Source organism: Sorex fumeus, unplaced genomic scaffold (assembly GCF_029834395.1).
Source record: "Sorex fumeus unplaced genomic scaffold, SorFum_2.1 ptg000010l, whole genome shotgun sequence".
NCBI classification, from domain to species: Eukaryota; Metazoa; Chordata; class Mammalia; order Eulipotyphla; family Soricidae; genus Sorex; species Sorex fumeus.
Window position 1 is genome coordinate 37971745 of NW_026606067.1, and position 27752 is coordinate 37999496.

Here is a 27752-nt window from a genome sequence, read left to right on the forward strand (position 1 = left end):
CCCCCTTTTCACCTTCACGTTCATTTGAGAGTCAGGACTCCTAAGTAGATTTTAGATTAAACAATTAAGGTTTGGAAGAGCCTTCTTGATAGTGGATTTAAAGTAGACAGTAAAACTTATTTTTATAGTTACATGTTTGATAGTTTATTTGGTAGTTCTTACACAACCAACCCCCAACAAAGCAACCAGCAAATTCGCCAATATTTCTACTTATACTATGCAGCAGAATAAGATACTACTTTGATCTCTTTTTTTGTATCTGTTGTTAGAAAAGCTACTCTGGCTTCCTGGAATTCTTTTTTTTTTTTTTTTGCTAGCAACAATGGATTTAGAAGTCAGTGTATCCAAGTACAGTTTTTCCTGTGTTTCTCCCTCTTGCTGCAACTCTAATTAAGGCCAGACCATCTCACAAGGTAGGAATCAGAAAAGAATAAATAAAATGTGAGGGTAGGGTTAATTGAAGAAAATAACATAATGGGATGGAGGGTTTTTTTGTTCATGATCTATTTTCTTATGACCTACAGTGTAATGAACTGTTCTGGGAATAGTTATTAAAAATCAATAATTCAAAAGCCATAACCTCTATTCTTAAATCAGGTTAATCTTGACTACATCACTTTTGTGTTTATAATTTTTCTTTTCCTACTTAGGCCGTCTCTTCAATAAAGTAACCTAGAAATTCATGAAGTGTAAGTTGCTGCTCTGTCCTGCCTGATGGCCCTTACTTCTCTAAATTCAAATTTACCTTTGTGGTCTTAAGAAGTCCCAAATTCACATTGGGGTCTCTTGTTGCCTCTTGTTCGTGCACTCTGTCTCCTCCATGTCTTCAGTTGCTGACTTAAGACTCATCCTTCTGAACCAAGTTTGCAGATTACTTATTCAGGAATTTCTTCCTTCCCATTACAGACACATTAAACCTTCCCTTTGAATACCCTGCACTCTCCATCTGGGCACATTATCCCTGTGATTTACTTTGAAAACATCTGTCTCTGTAATCCTCTTGAAATCAGCACCATGCCAATTTTGTCAGTGTTGGCCTCTAAGATGCAGATGTCCAATGAAAAGGGAAGCTGCACTTAAAAATACTATGAGAGCAGGTAGGACAACTCTTCGTTTTTAAAATCTTATGGAAGGGAGTGGTTTTGTGACTGGGAGAATTCAGGAAGGAAGTATTGACTTTGGAGCCCAACTTTGAGAGATGCTAAAGATAGTCCTTTCAGGCAAAATTTGAAAATCAGATTATTTTCTAGGGAGAAAGATAGCTATGGAATTCTGGGCCCCCTCCAGCAATGCTCAGGGCTTATTTCTGGCTCTGTCCTTCAGGATCACCCCGATGGTGCTTAGGAGAACCATGTATGATGATGGGTATAAAACTGAAGTTAGCAACATGCAAAACACGTGTTTTAACTTCTTTATTTCTCTCGTTCTAGGGATAAAGATCTTTTTCAGTGAGCTGAACCCAGTTCACTAACAACTGTAAACCAGTACCCTGTATTGTCTTTCATTAAAACTGTGTTATACCCCACCCCACCCCACCAAAAAGTTGGCTACCAGGTATAACTTCCTCAATAATTTTTCCTTGTTATTATTTTACAGTTTGCCTGTCACTGTCACTGTCACTGTCCTCCTGTTGTTCATCGATTTGCTCTAGCGGGCCCAGTTTGCTTATATTGGTCAAATTCGCTTAGCCTTTTTTCTTAATAGTCTATTTTTTTTTGGTTATTTCCTTACATCATTGAAGAGATATATTTAGAACCGAAGTAGTTCAAGGAGAAAGAAAACAAGTAGAATTGCTTCTATTTCCTTCAGATGAAGCGATACTAAGGTGGGACCTTATTGAGGCCTGCTTGCTATTTCTTCTAGAAAAAAGCTCTGAGCAAAATAAACAGCGTCTATTACTTCTGCTATACAGGCTTATATTTGTTTTGTCTTGTTATTTTAATACGAATGTGCATTTTTTTTGAAAAGTGTGTAGGGACCTTGTCTTTCTAATTTTCAATTTAATCATATGTTACAAAAGGGGACTGGAGCGATAGCACAGCGGGTAGGGCATTTGTCTTGCATGCGGCTGACCTGGGTTTGATTCCCAGCATCCCATATGATTCCTTGAGCACTGCCAGGAGAAATTTCTAAATGCAGAGCCAGAAGTAACCCCTGAACACCTCTGGGTGTGACCCCCCCAAAAAATTATGTTCCAAAAAGATTATAATGATGGGATTTGTAGGCAAGTAAATAGGATTTTGTAGTTAGCTATCTAGCTCATTTGTGCTTAGTGTGTGCTAGCTAGTGTTTGAGCTATTAACTAATTATGGTCATGACAAAGCTTATCTATCACTATGTGACATCTTGAAAGCGACATGTTTTTATGTATTCAACATGCCATACCATTTCTTGGACTTTTTCGTGATCAAGATCTTCAACTTTGATATTCCCATCTCCAAATTGCATTTTTTGAATTTGAGTTTGTCCACATTGGGTGTACTAATTAACTCCACGAGTTGATCATCAGATTTTTTAAATTTCCCTATTGATATGTGTGTTCTTATCAATCTCTAAAAGTGAGCATGACTTCTCTAAGTTAATCTTAGTGAGGAACAAAACAAAATGTCCTTATCACAAGAAACCTGAGCATATTACTGTTAGTTAGGCAGTCCTGGTGTGGATATTTGGATCAGCCTTTTCTAGCTGTACAGCAATATGAAGTTATCTAACTTACCATCTAAAGCCTCATTTCCTTGAGTACGTGGTTTGTAAGTCTGCGTTGAGGATTAAATAGCATGAAACAGGCAAGGTGTTTGAAACAGTGTATGGCAGAAAGTGGGTGATTTATAATCTTGTTTTTTAGGTAACTGAGTGATTCCACCAATATTTTAACTTATGTGAAAATAAAAGTGTTTCTAATTTTGTTTGTACAATTTTGTTTTCTGAGCTAATGATGTTTGTACATTTTGTATCATATAATCCCGATTTTTCCGTTAGGTGGACTCCAAAGGGATGTTCAGGGATTTTGAGTACTACATCTGGTGGTGACTCCTGATCAGCCAGTTCAGTTAGTTCAGTGTAAGCTCAGGTGTCAGCTCCAGGAGCCACCAGAGACACCCTGGTTGTGCTTGGGGGTGGGGTACATGTAGTGATACAGTGTTAGAGACTGAACTTGGAGTTTTGTGCATGCAAGCCTTTCAATCATCGCCCTGGCCAATCCCGTAGTTTGATCAGCAACCCATAATTAACATAATCCTGTATTGGATCAAGTCAATATTGTACACATAATCTTAGCCAAAAAGACCAGCAGGCAATAAAGTTAGAATTTTCAAATACTTTAGAAATCCTGATGTCTTGATTTCACCATTTACAAATATCATTGACAACTCGTGTTTGAGACTGTTAGAGCGTTTGCTCCTAATCGCAGTCATGGTCCTCCTGTTGTTCATCAATTTGCTTGAGCGGGTCCAGTAACGCCTCCGTTGTGAGACTTGTTGTTACTGTGTTTGGCATATTGAATACATCATGGGTAGCTTGCCAAGCTTTGCCGTGAGGGTGAGATACTCTCAGTAGCTTGCCGGGCTCTCCGAGGGGGGGGCGGAGGAATCGAACCCGGCTTGGCCGGCAGGCTGCGCGCAAGGCAAATGCCCTACCGGTGTGCTATCGCTCCAGCCCATCAAGTGGGTCTAATTCATATATCAAGTTATCGTTTTGATGTCTTCAATATTTTTATTTGTCTTCTTGTTATGTAAGATTAGATAAATAACCATTGTTGTACTCTTACAGTGTAAGCTGAAGAAGAATTTTAAAAGGGAAAAGTTTCATTTTTCTGAGATTCTTGTTCTCATAATTGTATCTCTAGTATATCCCTATATCTGTGTATATTAAACTTGTAGAAAAAAATTAATATAGTAGCCCATTTTTGGGGTTGTTTTAATTCCGTCAAGATGAATATAAATATACATCTATATATCCAGTTATGTAAACTCTATTATATTCTATGTATTGAAAAGAGACAATAAGAACTAAGTGGGAAAACTTAAATGGTTTTATGGAATGATTCACCTCAAGAACAAGGGTTAAAGGCATCACAAAACCTAGTGATACTGGCATTAATCACATTTGCATGGTAGAAAAGCTTAATTTCTTTATATTTTAAATTTAAGCAATTATAATCCATCGAAGCTCAAATTCCCTTTCTCTCACTAGGTCATCTTTTTACAGGGCATAGATACACTGCTTTGGAGATTTCTGTTCCACAGTTCTGCCAGTTTAATTTTCTTGTGAATAAACTTAATAATACCCTTCCCCTGCTAGGAATATTTAATGGCTTTTCATCATCCAGTGAATGAAATCCAAACTCTTTAGCCTTTTAATAAAGGGCTTGCTTGGTTTGGCTGTAACATGCTTTTCCAGTCTCATCCAACGTTCAACCTCATTTACTCTGTGTTCTGGCCAAACTAAACTGTGCCCTCCTCAAATGTGCGGCTACTTCGTTCCTTTCTATTATGGGTCAGGGATCCTGGAGAAAAAATTCAAAAGGCTTTGAGACGAAGCTTTGCCTTCAGGAAGTCATCAGAGCAGAAGGAAGACGCCACTCACAACCACTTTCTCCTTCTGCCCTTTTTCATGGGAAGTTTAGGAGCTGTGATATGGCTCCTTGGAATCGTTCTGCATTAGGGCAAGAAAAGGAAAGACCTTTCTGCTTTGGTGTGAGCCTGCAAGCTACCTCCCAAGAGGCCGTGTATCACAGGATATTCCACTAAGTGTTTGGGATGCTTCTGGAACATGCTCTCTACCTGTCCATGACCTGTAATGATAGTTCAAGTCCACTCATTCTTTGAAGTTCAGCTCAAAGCTCCCCCTTCCCCCATCCCTGCACTGATTCATGAACTCTTCCCTAATCACTAGCTTGAGTACACCTATCTCTTCTTTCAAAGCCTAATAACATTTTGTGTAATTGCATTCATTTGTTTATTCTGCCCATCTTTACGTATTTACTATGCGAGTCAATTACACATTAGTTCCCTTAAGTATTCAGTTCCTGAAAGAACTTACAGGCTCAAATAGTTTATGCTCATTGAATAGCTATATTAAAGGCAAAGAAAACAATAGGACATAATGTATTCACTGAATCCACAAAGATTCCGTGAGATTTATTTGTAACCCCAAAGTCAGGACTCAGCGTGTTTTCACAGTCTTACACGGAAATGAGTAAGAGGGGGGAAATGAGTTAGCCAGTGAATTTGTCTCAAACTGGGTTTGAGCAAATTTGAGTTGGAGCAAATTTGGGTTTGTGCAAAGAGGAGGCTCTTATCTCTACAGAGAACAGCACAGAGGATAAGGATGGTGAAGGGAGAGTGGAATAAAGTAGCAGTTTCTGTTCTGGGGCCAATTGGGGGAGCTCTGAATCTCAGTAGTGGAAACTGAGGAGCAGTGGGGTGGTCTAGGAATCTTCTATAAAATATACAAGGTTATACAAGGATGAGTTGTTTCTATAGGATTAAAGCTATAACCATTCTGTGTGTGTGTGTGTGTGTGTGTGTAGTGTGTGTATATTTGCTTGTGTCTGTGATTATGAACACATACTATTAACATACATGTAAATGCCTGTATTTCCCTGGGAGTGAAGGATTCGTGTTTGTAATGACTTCATAGAATATAAGTACAATTTCTCACAAATTGTCTCTGTAACTTTTGGCCAAGCTCCATGCAGCCCTCCTGATAAGCTTGAATTCAGTGCAAGTCACATGAGAATTACCCATGGCTGCATGATAGAAAACGGTTTCATGTAGATTTCTATAACGGATGTAAATATTTTATACCTGTATAGTTAATATTTTGAAGACAATGGATTTTTAACAATACTGATAACACAACATCCTTATGCAGAGTAGGAACTTCAGTAGGAAAAAGTTGGATTTAAAAATAAAACACATATCAGCTAGACATGTAGTTCAGGACAGAGCACTTATGTTACGAGGGAGAAACCCTGAGTTTGGTCTCTGATACCACTATTCACTGCGGCCAAAAGATAATAAAATAAATATAGACAAACATTAAAAACAAAGAAAGATAGAGAATGGGTAATATTAGTAAGCAATTTTTATTTATTTATTTTTATAATAAGTGAGATAGTATAATTTTAATTTAACTTTATTTATTTATTTTATTTATTTATTTATTTATTTTGAATACCCATCCCCTCACCAGTGCCTATTACCCACCATCATGGATCCCAGTATCCCTCCCACCCCTCATCCCCCCATCCCCCCATCCCACCCTGCCTCTGTGGTAGGGCATTCCCTCTGTTCTCTCTCTCCTTTTGGGTGTTGTGGTTTGCAAAAGAGTTAAGTCTGATTTTCAGGGAGAAACTTTGGATGATTAGCTTTCCATTGATCACTTTGTATATAAGGGGAATGTCCTGGTGCCTGCTTGCAGGCTCATGGTCATCGGGGTTCCATCTGGAGAAGGCAGGATGCACCACCTACCCCATCTGGGACCTCCCGGTGATATTGGCTCTCTTTGGGACCTGGAGCATTTTCCGGGAGCGGTGCGGTCCCCAGCCGGTTTTCTTCTTTGTTGCTGTGTCCTGTAAGATGGCGCTAGGGGGCGGGTTGTGGGCTTGACTTCCAGAATCAGAGATTGCCTGGGAGCCGGGGTGGCCCCATTATTAGAAAGCAATTTTTAAAGGTAAAGGTAAAGGTAAAGGTCCTCCCGTTGATCGTCGATTTGCTCGAGCGGGCCCAGTAACGTCTCCATTGGAGACTTTGTTGTTACTGTGTCTGGCATATCGAATATTCTTGGTAGCTTGCCGGGCTCTCCAAGAGGGGCGGAGGAATCGAACTTGGGTCGGCCATGTTGGCCGCTTGTAAGGCGAACGCCCTACCCGCTGTGCTATCGTATGGGCTACATGCAGCGATGCTTAGGGCTTACTTCTGGCTCTGAGCTCAGGGATCACTTCTGATGGTGTTTAGGCACCGTATCTGGGTGCTGGGAACCAGGGTCAGTTGTGTGCAAGACAAGTAGCCTCCCTCTGTATTATCTCTCCTGCCTCTATAATAGCTTTGTTTGATTTTATGGTGTTTCATGTTCGGAGGCACACCCAGCTGTGCTCAGGGCTGCCTCCTGGCAGAGGTCAGGGGATCACATATAGTGCCCTGGATTGAATCTGGGTTGGCTGCATGCAAGGTAAGCACCTAACCTCAGTTTTCTCTTCATCTCACTCTATGATACTTTTATTGAACATTTTACATTCCATTCTGCATTAGAGCCATTTTAAAACTTGTATTACGGGGGAGAATTTATATTATATTTGTATTTTGGGGGAGAATAACTAGATTGTACTTATGTTTAGATCCTTAAAATATTTATCAAAATAGCTTATACATAGTAGAACACAGTGTTTGGTGAGTGAGTGAATGTCGCTATCCACTAGATTCCCTAATGTGACACAGACAATTTTCTTCATCACGCTTTTTATTAAAAACCCAATGTCATGCAAAAATGAGCTACTTGATGAACTAGGTATTGTGATCAATTAATGTAAATGAGATACTATTTCCCATTTTGATGACTTTTATGTCTATAATTTTAGTTCTGTTAGTAAGACTAACATGGTTTCCACCTAAGAAAAGGACTCCTGAAGGAATTGTTATAAAATATTTCTACTAACTGGAACATTAGATGAAAGTAAATTCTGTATGGATTTATAGAGTAATCTACAGGCTTGGTCTGTCTAGTAAGGCTTCTCTGACTAACATGTTTAATGTATTATAAATTATTTCATACCTGCAGAAAATACTTGAAATGTCATAACAAAGGTGTGTGTGTCTGTATATATGTGTTAGTGTGTAGTACCTAATACTATCGGATTAGTAAAACACTGCAGTTCATTAATTGCTGGCCTTTTAAGGCCTCACTACATTTATTCTAACTTAGTGCCAATTAATTGTGCCAATTAATTAATTCATTGCTAGAACTGATTTCTTAGACTTTTCTTATTTGCCTGGGATGTCAAATGTTCTGGAACTATGTACTGTAGATAATAATTAGCAATAGTTTGCTTATTTTAAGCTTCATTTAAATGTGTTTTTGTAATTTATCTTCTGTAATCTTTTATGTTTGAAAATTTTGAGAAACATCTATGTTTGTTTTGAGCTATGTCCTTTATTTTTACTTAATTATGAATTCCAATTTATGAATATATCATAGTTTGTTGATACTAATGGTTATTTAGGCTATTATTAGGTTGGGAAATTTTGTTATCCATTATTTTCTTTATGTGATTGTGTGTTACATATAAAAATAACAAAGATCTGTTGAATGTAAAATAAAAGAAATTTTAAAAAGTAATAAAATAAAGTCTACCTGTCCAATAGAACAGTGAAAACAATTTAAATTTTATTTCAGTAAAATTGTCATAGTCTTTAGACTGTTTTCTTAAGAAACATAAAATACTTTTACAATTCAAGTTTAAATGCACTAGGATCAGTTATTTTTTAAAGTTAATTGTGAATTGAGAGACTGTATCATGTGCAATAATCAGGAAGGTAGCCTTTAAATCAAATGCCAATGGTTTCTCGGATCTTCTATTGATTAGCTGAGAGGCCTTGGACAAAGTATTTAACCTTTATAAGTCTCAGTTCCTCATGAGCAAAAAAGGTCTAAATGTTGAACTCATTTTATAGGGTTATTATAAATGAAGAACAAAGAAAGCCAATTGTTGGGCATACAAGAAAAACAACTGATAAGCAAAAAGAAAAAAAACTTCCCTATAGATTAAAGAGTTTATGCTAGATATCTGTAATCATATTTAAAATTGAGTAATTTAATTAAGCCACAGTTTTAGATCAGAAGAGTCAACAAATGGTTTCACAGCTAAGGCTCTACTAGGGAGAGGGCAGGAAAGGAAGAGTTACTAATTAGCAGAGTTTAGCTCTGGAATTTTCCTTGGGGTCCCAAGGAACCTTACAATATGACTATTATTACTATCATCACAACTTCTGAAAAATCTTTGGGACTAATGCTATAGTGAGTTCTGTATATAGGTAAAGTCCCTGTAAAATGAAACCCCAAGAGCTAAACATTATTAGAGTTTGAAAATTTATGATAGCATGTGGTAGTCCTTTATCATTTGTGCGAAAAAGCACATCACTGAGAAATAAGAAGCCCTTTATTTTGAGCACAGTTAAGGGGGTGTTTCAGAAGGATTAGTATTTTGTTAATAAGTCAAACAGGTACTTTTCATTGTTAATGAGATTTCAGGTGTATAAGAACGTTTGGAAATTGCTGTACTTGAAAATTATACTAAAATAAAAATGGTGGATAGAGACTTTCAAGGTCTGCTCTAGTAGCAAGTACTCAAGATAGTGCTTTTTAAATACCAAAAGGTGAATACTCAGTTACACTGAGACCCACCATGATTCTATACCAAAATAACTGTAATGTACTCTAAAATGGATTTGTGTAGCTAACTACTCAGTTCCTGCTGGTGCTCTGGGACAAGAACTGGAGGGGCCTAAATCTGTCTTTTGTATGTTAATGAGCTTTTACTTGCAAAGGTATGAGAATTAACATAGAATGAAGTTTTATCCAAGAAAGACATTTATCTCCTTACTGCCTTCTGTGATGGATTATTCACTGTTAAAGGAATGCCAACCTTGAGCCAAAGCCCCTGCTGCCCTATATAGTTTTTTACAATCTTCTTTTCAATAACACAAAGTCAGGTCAGCCTCAGTGCCAGACCAGCACTTCTTAGAAATCTTCCAGTGTGACAGGATGAAGCCTCTGTAATACAAATCAACACTATTATTTTCAAAGTAAGCAATTTAAAGGGTTGCTTGAACAAGAAAAGACAGACTTGCAGAGTTGTATGCTGTTTTGCAGCTCATGTAAGATAGGACTGTGAATTGCACTGCACTGATGTTCCATTGTCTTCTGAGCATTTTAAGCCTAACTGGGTAAATAGTGCTAGATATTTGATCAGTGTTAATATGCAAGATGCCATCATTAGCTCTGATTGTTCTTTTAAACTACATCACTTGCTTCTGTATTCTTCCTTTGATGTGTAGCAGATAGTGATAACGAAATTTGTAATTTAAAATATACATTGACTTTGAAATGTATTCATTTTCATATTGCAGTTTACGCGTATTTATGATATGGAATAGAGGACAAAATGATACTGTCTGCAAAAATGACAGCAACTTTTGTCTCTTTTTTATATTGTCTTTAAAGTTATTTGTCTTTTAATTTATTGAACCTTATGTTAAGTTGAGGGGCCTCAGTGGTGTTTTGCAAACTCTGGATAAATAGCAGGGGTAGTTGCCTTATATAAGGCAATTCTAGTTGTACTTAACCATGTCCATATTTCAACTAGCACTAATTTTCTTGTTCGAAGATTAACTTTGTTTTCTCTATACTGCATGGAATATGACTTTTGGTATATATCTGTATTCATTCTTGCCATATTTTGTTTTACTAATTCCCTATGAGTATTTTTAAAAGACTTTCTGCTCTTGAATTCTAATTGTTTATGGACTAATTCATTGTTCCCTTGAAGTGGTTGAAGAAGACTAAGTAGGACTAAAGGGATATTTTGCACATAGCCTCCAGAATTTTAAAAAATGCCATACTGTGAAATATTCTTGAAATTCTATATTTTGACAAGCCCTGCTTTAACCTAAATGTGTACAAGTCAGCAGGCAAGTTTCTCAATCATCTAAGAGTCAGTAATTTCACTTGTCATCTCTCATCAAACCATAATTTTCTGGTGGTAATATTGAACCTACCTAATTCTAGCCAGTATTAATGTGTTTTTCTAGCTTGTAAAGCATCTAGTTATCACTTTGTCTATTTCAGCTTGTTCATACTAATGATTTATTTTCATTTTCTCTAGGATATAGACCTGCAGCTAACTGGATTTGATTAATAAGAGGGAATCTGCAGTCAATGGCCACCCTCACCACGTTGCTACGATGGAAAACACAATAGTCAATAGGATATGGTCTGATAAATACCAGTGATTGAAGATGCTACTTCAATACTTGTGAAATCAATGGGAGATACTGGCTGCATAAAGAGCTTTTTGAGCTTTTTGCAACAAGCTCATCTTTAAGAAATCAGAGGCGTATTTCACCATTCTACAGCTTTTCCAAGTGGATACAAACACCCTTGCCACACCATACCCAGGCAACTATACACCTAATGTGGGACCATGGCACTGCCCAGGTGCACATGGCCAAATTATGTTTGGAGAGCAATGATGGCGTGCTTGGTACAAAGGGGATCGAGTGCCTCGTTGACTCTCTGTGTGATGGGATGTTTACTTCAGGCTGCTCATGTGCTTGCGCAAAAGTTGGATGATGTCGACCCTCTGGTGACTACCAATTTTGGCAAGATCAGAGGAATTAAGAAAGAACTCAATAATGAAATTTTGGGGCCTGTGATTCAGTTTCTTGGGGTTCCCTATGCAGCCCCACCAACAGGGGAACACCGTTTCCAGCCTCCAGAACCACCGACTCCATGGTCAGATATCAGGAATGCCACTCAGTTTGCGCCTGTGTGTCCCCAGAATATCATTGATGGCAGACTCCCAGAAGTCATGCTTCCTGTATGGTTTACTAATAACTTGGATGTGGTGTCATCATACGTGCAAGACCAGAGTGAAGATTGCCTATATTTGAACATATATGTCCCCACCGAGGATGGTGAGTTTACTGCAGGAGAAAACAGGGAGATATATTTCAAGTTTTCTAAGTTCTAACAATATTAATTTGTGTGTACTGGTAGCATGCATGGCTTTTCCTGTTGGCATGTAGACATATTTTACATGCGTGCATGCCGCTCTTTTTTGTTTATGTGTATTGGTGTATCTGTTCTATTTTTTCCTGTGCCTACTCATTTTCTTTCCTCCACAGCACGTATATTAGGTAGAAATGGTTTCCTAACTTCCATTTCCTACCAAATGACTTCTGAGAAGATGCATAAACATTCTTCCATTGCATGTGCAGGCCCAACAAATTGGGGATCTTTCGCACTCAGTAAATGTAGGAGTATCTTAAGTTAGAGAGTGCTGTTGCATGTTCCGGCGGTCTGTGATGGAGCGCCATGTTATTTTCTAGTCTTCTATTCATTTTTCAGTAAAAAGAATATCCAAGGAATGTGCCAGAAAACCCGGCAAGAAAATATGTAGAAAAGGAGGTATGTATAAAAGTGGAAATAAAACATGGGGGAAAACCTTGCAGAGGAAGAACAAGATAATCTTCCTAAGGAGAATTTGCTGATGCTGGGAAGTGAATGATTAGGTGCTTATTTGGGATTTAATGAAGCCTGTCAAGAAATAGATAGTCAAGGAGGACTCAGTAGTTGAGTAGAGAACATTGATAAAGCTCTTTGGTGGTGACATGAGTTCTGGTGCCTCGTAGTCTCAACAGGAGTAGAATCTGTGCTTTGAGATTTTGTACCCAGAGAAATTAACTTAGCCTCCTATGCTGCCTGCGAGGAAACCGAATGATGTCTTATCAACTGGTTAAGTTTGGATCTCCAAATTCTTTTCGACAAATACAGACTTCTGTTCCTTTTCTAAGTATAGTCACGAAGATAGTTTTATTTCTTGCTTGTTTATATTTAGCTTCTTTTGAACAGCCTGTGAACTTTCTCATAATAGGGTAAATTTGCCTTACCTGATGGACAGTTGCCATTATTAAGTCATGGTATTTTTTCCCTCAATCTTCTTTCTGTTATTTTTCTGGAAGAGAAAAAAGATTTTGCAGATTTTTATACTACATGTTTACAGTCTTAAAGTTACTTTAACATTTTTATATTTATGTTAAACAATTTAAAACATAGGGAAGAACATGATTCAGAAGCTACAATTAAATCAACCTTCAAATCATCCTCTAGCCAGATTGAGCAAATGTAGACACTAACAGCTGCAAGCTTGCGTCTGAATGTAGCTTGTCCACACTCCATTTTTATAGAACATTCAGTAAATCACTCAGGAAAGTATGATTTTTCTCTGGCAGTAAATCATCTAAGTGTTATTTTGACCTTATTCATAACTCTGTAGAATTTCCAGTCTTCCTACAGAAGTCATATTAATATTCTAGTGCTGTGTATTCTCTCTCTGTATGCACTTCTAATCACCTGGCTGGCCCAAGTCAGATTTCATTGCGTTGTGTGGGTTGGGGACTGTGTAAACTGCTCTGTTTTTACTGGAATTGCATTTTATGGAAGAAAAAGCAAAATGCTCAACTGTGAATCAGAATTATTTGCTTTCAATTAGTTTTGTTTTATATTTTGTTTCTGTTCTTATTTTTTGGTCTTCCTCGTAGAATGAAATTCAATTTTTTAAATTTATGCCATGAAGTGGATTAAAATCGTTGCCTATTTCAGAAGGTAGATATAGAGGTTAAACCACTAACACGAAGTCTTATTTTTGTCCAAGCAAGAATAACTGCAGTGATTTACATGCTTTCAACTAATGTACAATACTGCAGCGGTTATTATTATGCAGCTTATCAAGTATGTGTAATTAGCTAAGTGACTTTTGCCTCCTATCACAAAGATGTTGATTCACAAAGTCATAAATAAAGATGCTATAGAAGAATGCATAAATTGAGCATAATACATAAAAAATTGTACAATCAAAAATTGATAAGGACACTTAAAGGTAAGCTAGTACAAGAGAAAGTGACCTCTATTTATATACAACTTCAAGGGAAATGGACTCACTAGGAAACTATTTTTCATTGTTCTTCGGGGATTGCATAAACTGTTCTGTTTCACTGGGATTGCATTAAATGGAAGAAAATTTAATATAACAAAACTCTCACATATTTGGGGCTGGCAAAGGTTATAGGCTGTACTATTTACTTTGGCAAACTTTGAATTAATTTATAATTACTCCAAGAACAATGTCTTTAGACACCTACTCTTGTTTGTATGACTTCTAGTTCAAATCTATGGATTTTTATATGAAATGGCGTTAAAAGCTGCCTTGGTATTTAATATGACATATTATCATGATTAAACAAGTTCAGTAAGTTCTTTTTGCTTATTTTCTGTTTGTGTAATTGTCCAACAGTTTAACTAGAACAGAAATTTCTAGGTGATTGTATTTTAAAAGAACTAATGCTTGGATGTTAACCTTTAAGCAGAGTAGACAATTTTTTTTCTCAAGATTTCAATGTTTCTCTCCTTTTCTCTCATTAACAATCTATGCTCATCATAACATGATATGATTCTGGTTCAAGAAGGTATTTACTATCTATGTGTATCTATAGCATAAGGATTATGCATTCTACAACAGAGTTCCAGAATCATATTTTTTGCGAAGCAGAACCTTTTTATTAAAGGAAATTTAGAGAGATGTAAGAGCAGAGAAATATAGAGAGACAGGTGTTTAAGACACAATACAGGTTTCTCCAGGGTTAAAAGGGCTGGCTTGTTATTATTTGTCCTTTTTAATTTTGAGCACCTGCGGTCACCTGAGAGGCAAATATACACCCCCCATCTTACCAAGTACAAGCTAAGGTGTACTCACTGTATCTATTCAAGACTATTTCCTAACTGTGTAGTGTGCACTATTCAGCAGAATATTCCTCTTCCCATAAAACTTATATTTAAGTACATTTACAAGGAATAAAGCACTTTCTATATTATTTCACGTTTTTTAATCCACTGATGTTCTGTGATGGACAATACTGTTAAGGATGGTTTGCACGTACATAATTCCAGTACCACATCCATCACAGTTTACCCCCCCCTCTTCCCCCCAGGGCCCCAATGAACCACACTTTCAAACTCCTCTCCACCCCTCCCCCCCATAAATCAGTTGGGTAGATCAGAACTCTGCACTTTAGCCTGCATTTAAAGAAAAAAGCATCCCTCCTCCAAAAGATGCCTTGCAATAATTTTTAAATAGAGCTTTTATAAATATTTTCCTGTTCTATTGAAGAAGAAAAGTTTCATCAATAAGATGTCACATTTAAAACAGATTCCTATTGCACTTTTAAATCTTTTTATATTCCCCATGATGGCTTTAGCCATATGCTAATTATTCTCTAGATATTTCTTCAGGGCTTTATCTATGCAAAGTTGAAAGAAAGGTGAATGCCTAAAATGAGATAACTGACAACATTAGGCCATAAACAGATAGTGTGATAGATACTACAGTTTGGATATGGAGGTCAGACATCATTTATCATAAAAAATTATTAGAAAACCTGCATTACTATCTTTATTTTGCAAATAAGGAGCTAGGTTCTAAGAGTTTAATATTGTGGCCCAGTTTCTAATGCTAGTGATAGTCAAGCTTTGTTTTTGCTTATATTAGATGTCTCTCTACTATTGTTAAATTATCTCTTGTAGGTTATTTCTATATCAGGGGACTTTATCCCTCTCCCTTCCATCCTTGTTTAAAACACTCTAATGCACTTAGTGCTCATTTTATACTCTTAACTGAATATTTTCAATAGTATTTTTCTTAATTGAAATTGGTTCAAGCCAATGTTAGGAACTGATTCCCAGAAAGAGGCTTACTACTTATTTTATTGAACGCTTTTTAAATAGGAAAATCTTTTCATTCATCTTAGGAAATTAAATCTTCATTCATTTTCATCTTGTCCAGATTAAGATTCCAACCTATTGTTCCTGGCTGCTGTCAGGGATGGCTTTAATTTGTTTAAGTTTCACTGTGTTTCTCTAGGTCACTCTCTTGTGAGACTTGCCAACAAACAGTGAAGTGGTCAAATATTAGGCAGTAAACATGAGCAGGAAGAAGAAGGAGCCCAGAGAATCCATGAAAAAAATATTGATTGGCTCAGGGATACCCGAGGGTTATATAGCTTTGCAATTCTCTAGCACAATGACTATTGTTTGCATAGTTTTTCTGCAATGAATACAGATTTACATTTGATTTCTGCATTGATGTGTGATTGCTAACACCTTTCTTCCCATTTACTCCAACTATTATTATATGGAAAATTAGGATCCTTAAAGAAGAATCTGATACAGTTCTTCATTCCTTGAGCATTTTCTTTCTTATCTTCATAGTTTTATTATTTTTATGTACTCTTATTGATTTTCTATACCTTAAGTAATACTGAGCAAAAAAAAAAAAACAGAAAAAAACTAGGATTACAATGTAGCACTGTAGCACTCTCCTTCCATTGTTCATTTGCTCAAGCAACTGTCCTTCCATTGTTCATTTGCTCAAGCAGGCACCAGTAACATCTCACAACAAGTTGTGAGACTTGTTGTTACTGTGTTTGGCATATTGAATTACGTCACAGGTAGCTTGCCAGGATTTGCTGTGCAGGCAAGATACTCTTGGTAGCTTGCCCGTCTCTCCAAGAGGGGCGGAAGAATCAAACCCGGCTCGGCTGGGCTGGCTGCGTGTAAGGCAAACGCCCTACCCGCTGTGCAATGGATTACAATGTACCTGGAAAAAAGCGAGATGGAGAGATTCAGATTAATTTGACTTAATATTCAATCATTTTCTGTCTGATTTATTGTGTATAGAAAGCAGTAAAGTATAGGGAAATCAGAAAGCAAATAAAAACTGCAGTTAAGTGTTTGTATTATAATACAATTAAGATGAGTGTGACCCAGGCTCAGGCCAGTAACATAGGGAATTGTATATATTTATATATTATGTATATGTACATATATGTATATATATATTTGGAAATTATATGTTCTCATAAATTTATTGTGCACTGCTGAAGAAAATGAGAAGGTAGATTTTTCATAGGAGTATTTAGAATAGATTTTTCCATCAATATGATGTGGGAAAATTAGGATGATTCTGAAGGTAGGTAGAGTATAATGATGATCTTTCATTTTGTTCATGTCATATTTGAGATGATTCTTATAAATCTCAGTGTAGGGGACAATATGAAGTTTAGGAAGAGCCATAGTTAGACTAAAAATTTGGAAGTCATTGTGATACTGAAGCTAAATATGCATGCAAAGCTATAAATTAAGTAAGGATAAAGAGAACAGGAAAATTAGAGAAAAATATAAAGATAACATGGTTTCTGTCTGACAAAATGGACTGAATCTAAGAGAGAGTGGGAGAATATTTGGAGTCACTTAGCTAGCATAAATAATGAACTAATTAAAAAAGACAGGAGTCAGAGCAATGCATAGCAGGTAGGGTACTTGCTTTGTACACGACTGACCTGGATTCAATCCCAGCCACCATACATGCTATTCCCATGCCTGCCAGGAATGATCCTTGAGTGCAGAGTCAGGAATAAACCCTGAGTCCCACTGGTGGCCCAAAGAATAAGGTAAGCAGGTTGAAGTTGGGAGTTAGGACAATATAAGGGCTCTTTGTTCAGAATGTGAAGATGAAAAATATTAGATATATATATATATATAGTGGGAAAGAAAGGATTGAAAATAGAAGAACAATTTAAAAGATCAGAGAAAAGCTAGACTTAATCATCATGGGAAAGATAGGACTTAGTATATAACTGGATATTTGGGATTAAAAGGGAGTAGGTAGATATTTTAACTAGCTTGATTAAATGGAGTACATAAGTATTAGTGCAAGTATTCACAATTGAATGTCTCCATTTTATTTTTTTTTCATTTCTAACATTAAGAAAAGTAAAATATAGAATGAAAATTGGTGATCTTATGTTGTGTATAAATTCCATTAATTTTTTAAATTTTGTTTCTTTCGGGGCTGGATCAATAGCACAGCGGGTAGGGCGTTTGCCTTGCACGCAGCCAACATGGCTGACACAGGTTCGATTCCCAGCACCCCATATGGTCCCCCGAGCACCGCCAGGAGCGATTCCTGAGTGCATGAGTCAGGAGTAACCCCTGAGTATTGCCGGGTGTGACCCAAAAAGAAAAAAAAATTGTTTCTTTCTCTTTTTTTGGGGGGGGGTAGGAGTTACAACTGGCGATACTCAAGGGTTATTCTTGACTCTGTGATCAAGGACCACTCTGGTGGGTTTGGAGGGCGACATGGAATTCTGGGGATCAAATACTCTACCTGATGAACTATTGCCTCCGAATAGTTTTTTTTTTTTTTTAACTTTCAGCATGGGGCTGGTAGTACAACAGGGAAGACGTGCCATCAAACCTGGAATCAGGTTTGGGCTGTGAAAGGCAAACACTTTACTCAATAAATTATCTCTTCATCTCATAGAATTTTTTTATCTGTATTAACATTATTATAGGGTTTCTGTGAGATTCCATTCCCATATTTTGTAATTACACAAACTGAAGACCAAAAATATTGATTATTTCTAGTATCATTTCCAGAGATTCAGAGTTTGCTAGTGGTCAATGTATTTATTTGAGGAGGTTGTTTTAGAACATAAGGCATAAAAACAAACCACCAAACTAAGCAGATGCAACAACAATCCTGTTATATGGGATCCCAGATCCCAGGTCCCAGATGAAATTGGCGATTTGTAAGAAGAAAAATCACTTCATCCTGTACTCATTATAATATCTGGTTCATTTTGTGGTTGAAGATGAATGGGAAAACTAGATTGAACCAGAGATTTTATTTCATATTTGAATTAGTAGTATTGGATAGATGTCATTAAGTCTCCAAAAATTAAATAGTTTAAGTTGCAACTCAAAATGAAGCTTATTTAAGGGGTTGTAAAGTTTTAAAAGAACAACATCAGTTGTCCTTTTGTTTACTGAGTTACAGGGTGAGTTTTCTGAAGCAGATGATTAAAAGACCATTACAGTTGCCCAATTCAATTTTTCTAGAGAAAAAGTACTTTTATTTTCCTTATAGAAACTGGGGTTGGAGTTGAAAGCATTTAAGACTTATGCCACTAGCAAAAAGAGTTATGCCGAAAAATAAATCCTTTGTAGAAATTGTTTTTTTTCTGCCTCTTATCCAATAATATACTATATTTTCTTTATGGACTGTTGCCCAGACAGCATGGATTAATAAGACCAGATGCTACTAGTTTAATAAGTACAATGCAGCCTTTATTTTAATTAACTTCTAGATTGTTTACTGTATGGATCTGTGATCATTTCCTTTTGTTCTCTAATATTTCTCTTATGTGTATTTTTCTTTCCCTCCTCCTCCACTCCATGCTACTATCTCCTAAGGTAACTTAAAAAAATGTCCACTTCTAAAATGCCCCAGCATATACATTTGTTAGTAATAATCATATAAAATCTTTGTGAATTTCATAATGAAAAGTATGAACTAGATGTGAAAGTGTACTTTCTAATCATCAGTCTTTATTCAGTCCTTTTTAAAGTTGTCATGTTCAAAGTGGCTATTTAATACTTACTAGGGTAGTTTACTTGGGCTACTCTTACAATTTATCACAACATATTTGAATTAAAATTATAGGGATTTGATGTTTCCTTGTTCTAGATGTGATACATCTAAGACTGACATTCTGGAATATTCTATCTGGAGGTTCTCAAGGAGAATCCCCCTGCCTCTTTTGTAGTTTCTGGTGGTTTCCAATAGTCCATGGTATTCTTTGTCTGACAGTTGCATCACTGCTGTCTTAACTTCTCTTTTCATAATTTATCTTCCCTGAGATGCTCAGTGTTCCTGAATCTTTTCATCATACCTCCCCCTTAATGTTTTAGTGTAGCCAAGTCTTATTCAACATTATCTTTAGCTTTACTGAATACTATAGCTATTCTTCAGTTATTTTTTTCTTGATTCCAGAAGCTAAGCATATCAATGAAAAACCAAAGAGGGCAGAAATCAGGACTTATATGTTATAAAATCTGTGACCTTAAGTTATTACGTTTTTATAATGACAATGATGAGCAATTTGCAAGTCAACTCACTTGAAGACACATTAACCAAATATGTCTGTATGTATAGATGCAGCAATACTCATATGTAGTTGGTACACATTTTATATATACACATGATTCTAAGTAATACATAAAAAAACATGGACATCCGCACAAACACATAACCCAGTAAGAGACTAACCCAAGGGTCTCCTCATCAGATTACACTATAGTGTACATGACTTTCTTAAAAGGACACCAGTCATTTGAATTCTGACCCACCCTAAGCCAGTATGATATCATCTTAATCACATTTATAATGTCTTGATTTCTAAATCCATTGTATTTCTTTGCTAGAGTTGCCTTAATAAAATCCATTAAGTCAAAAAGCTTAGACCACAATTTCTTAATGGTTAAAGAAAAATTAAGATATTTTATGTTATTATTATTTTTAAATGAATCACCATGAGATACAGTTAGAAAGATTTTATGATTAAGTTTCAGTCATACAATGATCGAACACACATCCCTCCACCAGTGTACATTTTCTACCACCAAAGTCCCAAATACCCCTCCCACCACCCCCAACTCAACCAACCCTTTTCCTTGATGGCAGACAATTTACTTCTTACTATCTCTATTCTTTGGGGGATTATGGTTTGCTATATAGCTATTGAGAGGCCATCATGTTTGGTTCTTTATCTACTTTCAGCATACACCTCCTATCCTGAGAGATCCCTCCAACCATCATTGACTTAACGATCCCTTCTGTATCTCAGTTGCCTTCTCCCGCAGCTCATAGGGGAAGCTTTCAACCATGGAGTAATCTACCTAGCCCTTGTCTCAAATATTTTTGCGTGTGTAATCTGGAAATTTGAAATCAAGGTGACTTTTCCCAGTGAATACCTCATCACAGAACAATCTTCCTGTGTGTTGTGTGTATGTGTTGTGTATGTCTTTGTTTACATTACTCTTTTTCCTATAAGGACTCCAATTATATTGGTTTAGGGTTCACCCTAATAAACTTCATTTTACTTACTTGCATCTCTAAATGCTCTATTTCTAAGAAGGCCACATTCTGAGTACCACAAGGTTAGGAGTACAACATGAATTTTAGTTACACAACTTAACCAGTTATGTTACTTCAGACAAATTTCTATCTATCTGACATGATTTTTTTAAATTTACTTTTATTCACATTTTTTTTTTTTTGCTTTTTGGGTCACACCTGTCGATGCACAGTGGTTACTCTTTGACCTGCCCTCAGGAGTTACTCCTGGCAGTGCTCAGGGGACCATATGGGATGCTGGGAATTGAACCAGGGTCGGCCACGTGCAAGGCAAACTCCCTACCCACTGTGCTATCTCTCCAGCCCCTGACATGAATTCTTAAGGAATGAAAGCACACTTATATTTTGTTAAGACTGAACCTCCTAGACTAATTTAAAAACAACTCAATTGTCATGTTAATTATAATGATTGTAATATTATTGATTTCATGGGGTAAAACTAACTTACAAAGGTCACACATATCTTAGTTGGTAGACTTGATCACCTTTTAAATTAAAACTCATATTCTAAGTTATATCTTACCTACAATAGATACATACTTTTTTTAACATTTATTTTATTAATACAGGGCAATATATATTAGTTTAACTATTTTTAAATATATAAAAGTTGATTCTTATTAGCAAAACTAACCAGATTTTAACTTTCCCTGTGTTTTAAACATTTTATCTAGATAGTTGCTTGCATGTAAATCTGGTTTTAGTTCTAAATTATGATTCTACTCATGTAAAACTATAGTAGAACTATTTAATATTGTTCCATGTTCCAGATTTAGATAATAAACTGTAGGAAAAGTTCCCCTTTGAAAATAATTTTTAGCCAGAGAGGTTCATGAACTGAGAACATGTGTCTCACACAGGAACCAGGTCTGACTAGCTCCACATTATCCCCAGAACACTGAGCTAGAAGATGCTCACTACTGCCAGATGTGACCCCTACCTTCCTCAAAAAAAAAAAAAAAAGACAAAATAATTTTAACTTAAGTCTTATATTTTTGTTTAATATAATCTTACCCAACTGTTGTCTACAATACAATGATGGCATTAGAGCAATTTAATTATAGCCAGTACTTTTCATTAAATCATATAAAATATTACAAAAATTGCTTATGAACAATGAGAAAATATCATAATAAAGGAACCGAGGTCATTGTAACCACAATTGCAGTTTCTAAAGTAGAAAATCTGATTAAGTAATAACAACCTATTTTCCTGCTCCTTGTTTCATGACTGAAGAAGTCTTTGACTTCTTGATGAGTCCCACCTCATCCCTTCCTCCCTTTTCTTTAGGCAAAGACCTCTCTAGTGGTCACACTTACAAGAAAATGACCTATTGTCTCTGTTCTTGTGAGAAAGATATAGAATGATTTTCCCTTTGATTTCGATTCAATCAAAGGGAAAATCATTCTATATCTTTCTCACAAGAACAGAGACAATAGGTCATTTTCTTGTAAGTGTGACCACTAGAGAGGTCTTTGCCTAAAGAAAAGGGAGGAAGGGATGAGGTGGGACTCATCAAGAAGTCAAAGACTTCTTCAGTCATGAGGGCTGGAGCGATAACACAGCGGGTAGGGCGTCTGCCTTGCACGCAGCCAACATGGCCGACCCGAGTTCGATTCCTCCGCCCCTCTCGGAGAGCCCGGCAAGCTACCGAGAGTATTCGATATGCCAGACACAGTAACAACAAAGTCTCCAATGGAGATGTTACTGGGCCCGCTCGAGCAAATCGACAATCAACGGGAGGGCCTTTACCTTTACCTTTACCTTCCCTTTGATTTGTCTCAGTGAAGAATATTCATTCTGATCCCTCAAAGAGCTTCAGGGTTCCTTTTCTTGAATTTTTCTAAATTCATGGAAGGGACCTGGAAGGAGGAGGCACAGAGATAAAGGGATGATAAGCCTGAGTAGCACTGGTGCGGATTGAGAGGACATGTAACTGCTAAGTACAGGAGAAGCATTTGTAAATATACTTCCTTCCAGTCAAAGAAGAAGGGCGCCATTGTGGAGGCATTAAGAGCCTATCTGCTCTGTAATAATTTGGTTTCCTGGGATTCTCAGGGATTGTCCTACCGAAAGGAGCCTCTGGAAGAAAAGAATGTTAATGTGTATGGTAGATCTCCAGCTTTTCTAAGTTTTCCCTCACTATCTTCCTCAGCTCACTGTCATTTCAAATGGGCCAAGCCTCAGTCTGCAGCTCAGACCTTTCTTCGGAGAATTAATATTCCATTTGGCATCATACTTTGTCCAAAGGTAGGTTCTGAGGCTTCGAAGCTGCCTCTGAGCGAGAGCCAAACAGCCTATGAATGTCCCTCAGGACTTAACATATACCACTCTCTCTCTGTATAGCACACTACCCGATAGCTAGGTTTTTTGCCCTTATACACATTCAGGGAGAATCCACCATCTACTCTGCTAAGATTTCATTTCAAGAAGAGGTGCTGGGGCCAGAGCAATTATGCAGAGGGTAAGGCTCTTTCTTGCCTTTTACATGGTCAGGAGTGATCCCTGAGCGCAGAGCCGCGAGTAATCCCCGAGCATATCCACTGTGACCTCTAAACAAAAACAAACAGAAAAAGAGGTGCCTCCAAATGGGATTTGAGTGTCTTAATTTTTGTTTTTGGCAAAAATTTACTTGGGGAAGTAATTTTATTTCAAACTGAAATGTCTGTTTGCATTCTAAATAGAAACTAGTTTCTATAATGACCATTAAAATGTGTTTCACCTTGCTTTGAAGTGCTTAAGTTCTTGTATTTTCTTCTTCTTCTTTTTTTTAAGTGAAGCAAGATCGTTTTTATTGAATGAAATTTAACTTAGAAAGATGAGAGGGAAGAAAAAATAGAGTGGAATATGCATTCAAGAGAGGGCATGCGCTTGAATGAATAAGCTAGTGTATATTTTTCTTTTTTGACTTTACTAAATTCATTGGCCACCTGGACCTTTCACAGGTAACTTCTTTCAGGGGAAAAAAAAAGACAAACCATTGTCAAATGAGGGCCTCGTATTTTCATTAAATGAAATATTAAGGGATTGTAATTCTTATTTCTTTTTACTTTTTTGTTTATCTATTCTCTATTCACATATGCATATTTATTTATGCATTTATTGGTCATTACTGTTGGTTTTGATGTTCTGTGCACTTCATTCCTTGTCCAGGGGGTACTGCCTTCTGATTCCTCCATTGCCAATTCTCCTCTCTCTGAGTCTGAGCAGGGGTAAAGCACCGGTGTGGAGTACTGCTGAAAACTGTCATTTTTCTTTGCCTCTAGACAGTATCCAGTGCTGTGACAACCTGCCTGCTAATAGTAGTATACAGAGACTTTTTTATTGGTTTCCAAGTCAGTTTAACTAAGTAAATATAAGGCTGATTTTACATTCAATCTCCAAACAAAACGAGGGAATGACTATTTCTATGGAAAAGAAAAGGTAATGATGCTGATATTTGGCACCGTGTTCCCTATAATAAAACATTTAATTAAATCTTTAAGTGTGTATGAGTACAAACTATGCACATCAGAATAGAACGCATCAGGCATAACCAAAACTATAATTATATCAGCCCTGGTGCCCAAGCCCACCTTAGTTACTCTGCCAAGAAGCAATGATTTAAAACTTTTCTATCCATCTGTTTTTTTTAAAGCCTAGGCTATACCTCTACAAATCTCTGTAAAGCTGGGAGACGTTATGTATTGATACACCAGCTGCTGAGTTACTGGGTTCAGACTGTGTCTCCCATGTGTCATCGATAGCTATCCCTCTGGTGTTCTTTTGGCACTTTTTTCTTTGGCTCATCTGTGCAGGGGACTGTGATAAGACCCCAGCTATAAAGAGAGCATTAGAGAACTTTCCCTATTCTGTGGGGTTGGCAGGTACAGAAAGAGAAAATGGTTTTGAGTAAGTTCCCAGAGGAAAAAGAGCAAGGAACATTGTGGGAGTACGAGTCTAGTGGCCATTCTCTGATTTGCACATGCATTGTGATACAGATTTTTCCATGATCTGAACATTCCAAAATGAATCTTGTCATTAGCTGACGCTGTCCCAGGCTAGTGTGAGATCATTTTGTTAAGTAATTACAGAGTGAGCTATTTCTGAGTGCGTGTTTAAATATTTGAGTATTTATTTGGGTGGACATATGGATATATACTCATGCATATTTATCAAGCTCCTCATCCTGTTTAATAGTCGTCTCCTCTTATTGATAAAATGTTTTCAAACTTTAGAAATACTATGTTTCCACTTGAGAAATGTTGAATATGATTTGTCATTGATTAGAAATGATGGAACCACACTTGGGAAAAAATTATGATATTAAAACAAATAGCATGAAAGGATTTTTCACTAGGAGTAACCCATGGTAACAGAGAAGCTTCATAGTGAGCAAATATATTTTCAAAATATACTTTTGAACTGCACGTTATGAATAACAAAGGCTGTTGAAGAAATAGCCTCCAAATCAGTGAGGTGTTTTTGGATCATGAAATTCTAGGAACTCAACATTTTCCTCACAAAGTGGCCTTTCAGGCATGGGGACAGGAATCTCTTGCCCATAACACTGCGGATAGTACCTTCCTACTCCAGGAACTCTTCCTCTTTTTCCACTTCCCTCACTTTTACCTACAGCCTCCACTTCTTTGTTCTGGAATCACAGTCACCTTCTGAAAGGTCTTCCTATTTCTGGTCTTGCTCTCCATTTCATGCAGTGGTTTCCTGTGACTTTTAGAATAAATGTAGCATTTCTGAACAAGATTCTACATGATGACTACTTCAGACTTACTTCATTTATTTGGCCTGGCTCTCTAGAGTCTAGAACCTGGTTTTGCTGGTTTTCTTCAGGTTGTCAAAATAGATTTGTCAAAATAGATGTGTGTGTGTCTGTGTGTGTTTATTTGTGTCTGTCTGTTTGTTTGTGTGTGTGTGTGTGTGTGTGTGTGTGCGTGCGCGCGCGCGCTGTGTTGTCTCAGGTCAAACCTAAGACCTCATGCTTTCTAGACATGTATTTTATGTTGATCCAGCTTATAATTACCTTTTTTTAAAAAAAAATATACATCAGAAATGTTGAACATGCTGTTCCATCTATTTGGAATATACAAGGGCTATTGTTTCTTATCCTAAATCTTATCTTTTGAGGTTAGGTAAGATACTTCCTTGTCAAAGCAAATTTGCTAAGCACTGTTTTAAACTCTTTTAAAGTAACCTCAGCTTACCCTCATCCTCCAGTTATTTTCTACCCCACTGGTTATTTACTCCAGTGCATTTTAATCTCCATGTGAAAGTATCTTGTTCATTAATGTGCACGCATATTTTCTGTCTGCTCCAGAAGAACGTTTCTCCTCTTCACCGCTTGAGCCACGGTTCTCACAATGGATTCTATAAATATTCATTGAAAGCATAAACAGCCTTAAGAAACAATATACTTTGTGGAAGAGAGCCTTCATCTCGCACCATCTGGATTTATTTGAGTAATATTATACCTGCTGTCATTCTTCACCAGACATAGCCAGGAAGAATATATGCTATTCGTCTCTGCCATGCAATCCCTATTTGTTTATGGCTCCCCCAATGAAGACCATTTCAAAGCCAGCATCTCAGTTCTTAACTAAGAAATAACTGTGTTCAGTGGCTTAGTGTCTGACAGATATAACCTGGACGGTGCTGCGGCGGCCCTTGGGGCCGAGTGCTGCCAGCAGCCAAGGCTCTTGGCTCTCTGCCTGTGTAAGTTACTGCCAGCCTTATTGCCTCTGCACTGAATTTATATTTCAATACAGGACGCCAACAACGCATTTGTGTAATAGGAGCACAGAGAATGATTTTTTGTTTCCAGGTCAGAAACTTCATTTTCCCTTCCCACCTTCTAATTTAATTTCCTTTTCCTCTCTTCTAACCCCAATTTTCCTCCCGTGACAAATATATCCGCTCTTGTAATTTTTTTTATTTTCTTTGTCCTTGTTCTACTATCTAACTTTATGACAGGACTTTTTGCCAATGTTTCTGCTAAGGTTTTTCATCTGGGGTTACTAAAGAGCCTCAGTACTAGATAAAGAGTAAAGTTTTAACTGGTTTTAAAGGATTTTCTGCATTGTCTGAAATAGCTCCCCCAGTGGGCTCTCCTGGGAATCTCTTTATGATTTAGCCTGTGTTTGATTTCTCTCACCTTTGACATGCACATGCACCCAGTGATTATTTGCAATTTTCTTATTTAACTAGATATTAGCATCTACTTATGTTCCAGGAAAAAGCCATCTATAAAATGGAGCGAACCAGAGAGTGAGAGCTTTACTGACTGTACATCGCTATAGACAGAGGTTTTATAATATGGTTGGTAAATTAAAAGTTGGTAAATCGTGTATTTGAGCTTAGCAGATAATATGTAGCTTAGATTACTGAGATAAGTCGATTGACCAGTATTTTTCAGGGAATTCTGGGCTAGGATGCTGGGAATGTGGGGGCAGAAAAACATAGTAAGAACAATATTGACCTAAAAACTTCATAGTTTTAGTTGAAAAGAAATCTGGAAATATGATATACCAGCCCTGTATATTAGAATACATTGCAGAGTTGATAGATACTCAGAGGATGCATTAGAGAAAACTCTGGAACTCTAATATTATCTAGATCTTGATGATGTTTAGTGACAACCCCTCCCCCACCTCTACTTATTTTTATCAATGTCATACAACTAGTGGCAGATGAACCACATTTAGCCAACAAAAATCATGTGGTCAGGGACAGACCATAGGATTTTGTGTACCTGATGTTTTCCACCTCTGCTCTAGGTGATGCGTACCATTTAAAAAAAATCAAAAGTTTTATCTAATTCGATTAGCAGTTTAAAATAATCTTTTTAACAGGAGTGTAATTTTCATTCTATGTTGGAAAATTAAGGAAGGTAGGTAGTAGAAGATTATTGCAATGGTATTTCAGTGACCAAACGGCCTCATTAAGGTGA

General features: G+C 36.9%; 1 protein-coding gene across 4 annotated transcripts in view; it reads left to right on the forward strand.

Annotated features, from left to right (window-relative positions):
- Window positions 1-27752, forward strand: part of NLGN1 (neuroligin 1) — a 975921-nt gene that overhangs the window by 202284 nt on the left and 745885 nt on the right. For 2 of the 4 annotated variants that reach the window (XM_056110537.1, XM_056110539.1), the window contains exons 2-3: window positions 10883-11693; window positions 12127-12186. In XM_056110537.1, coding sequence (XP_055966512.1) covers window positions 11201-11693; window positions 12127-12186 — 553 coding nt within the window. In that variant the 5' untranslated portion in view covers window positions 10883-11200. The remainder of the gene's footprint in view (window positions 1-10882; window positions 11694-12126; window positions 12187-27752) is intronic. The other 2 variants (XM_056110538.1, XM_056110540.1) reach the window with 1 other exon arrangement.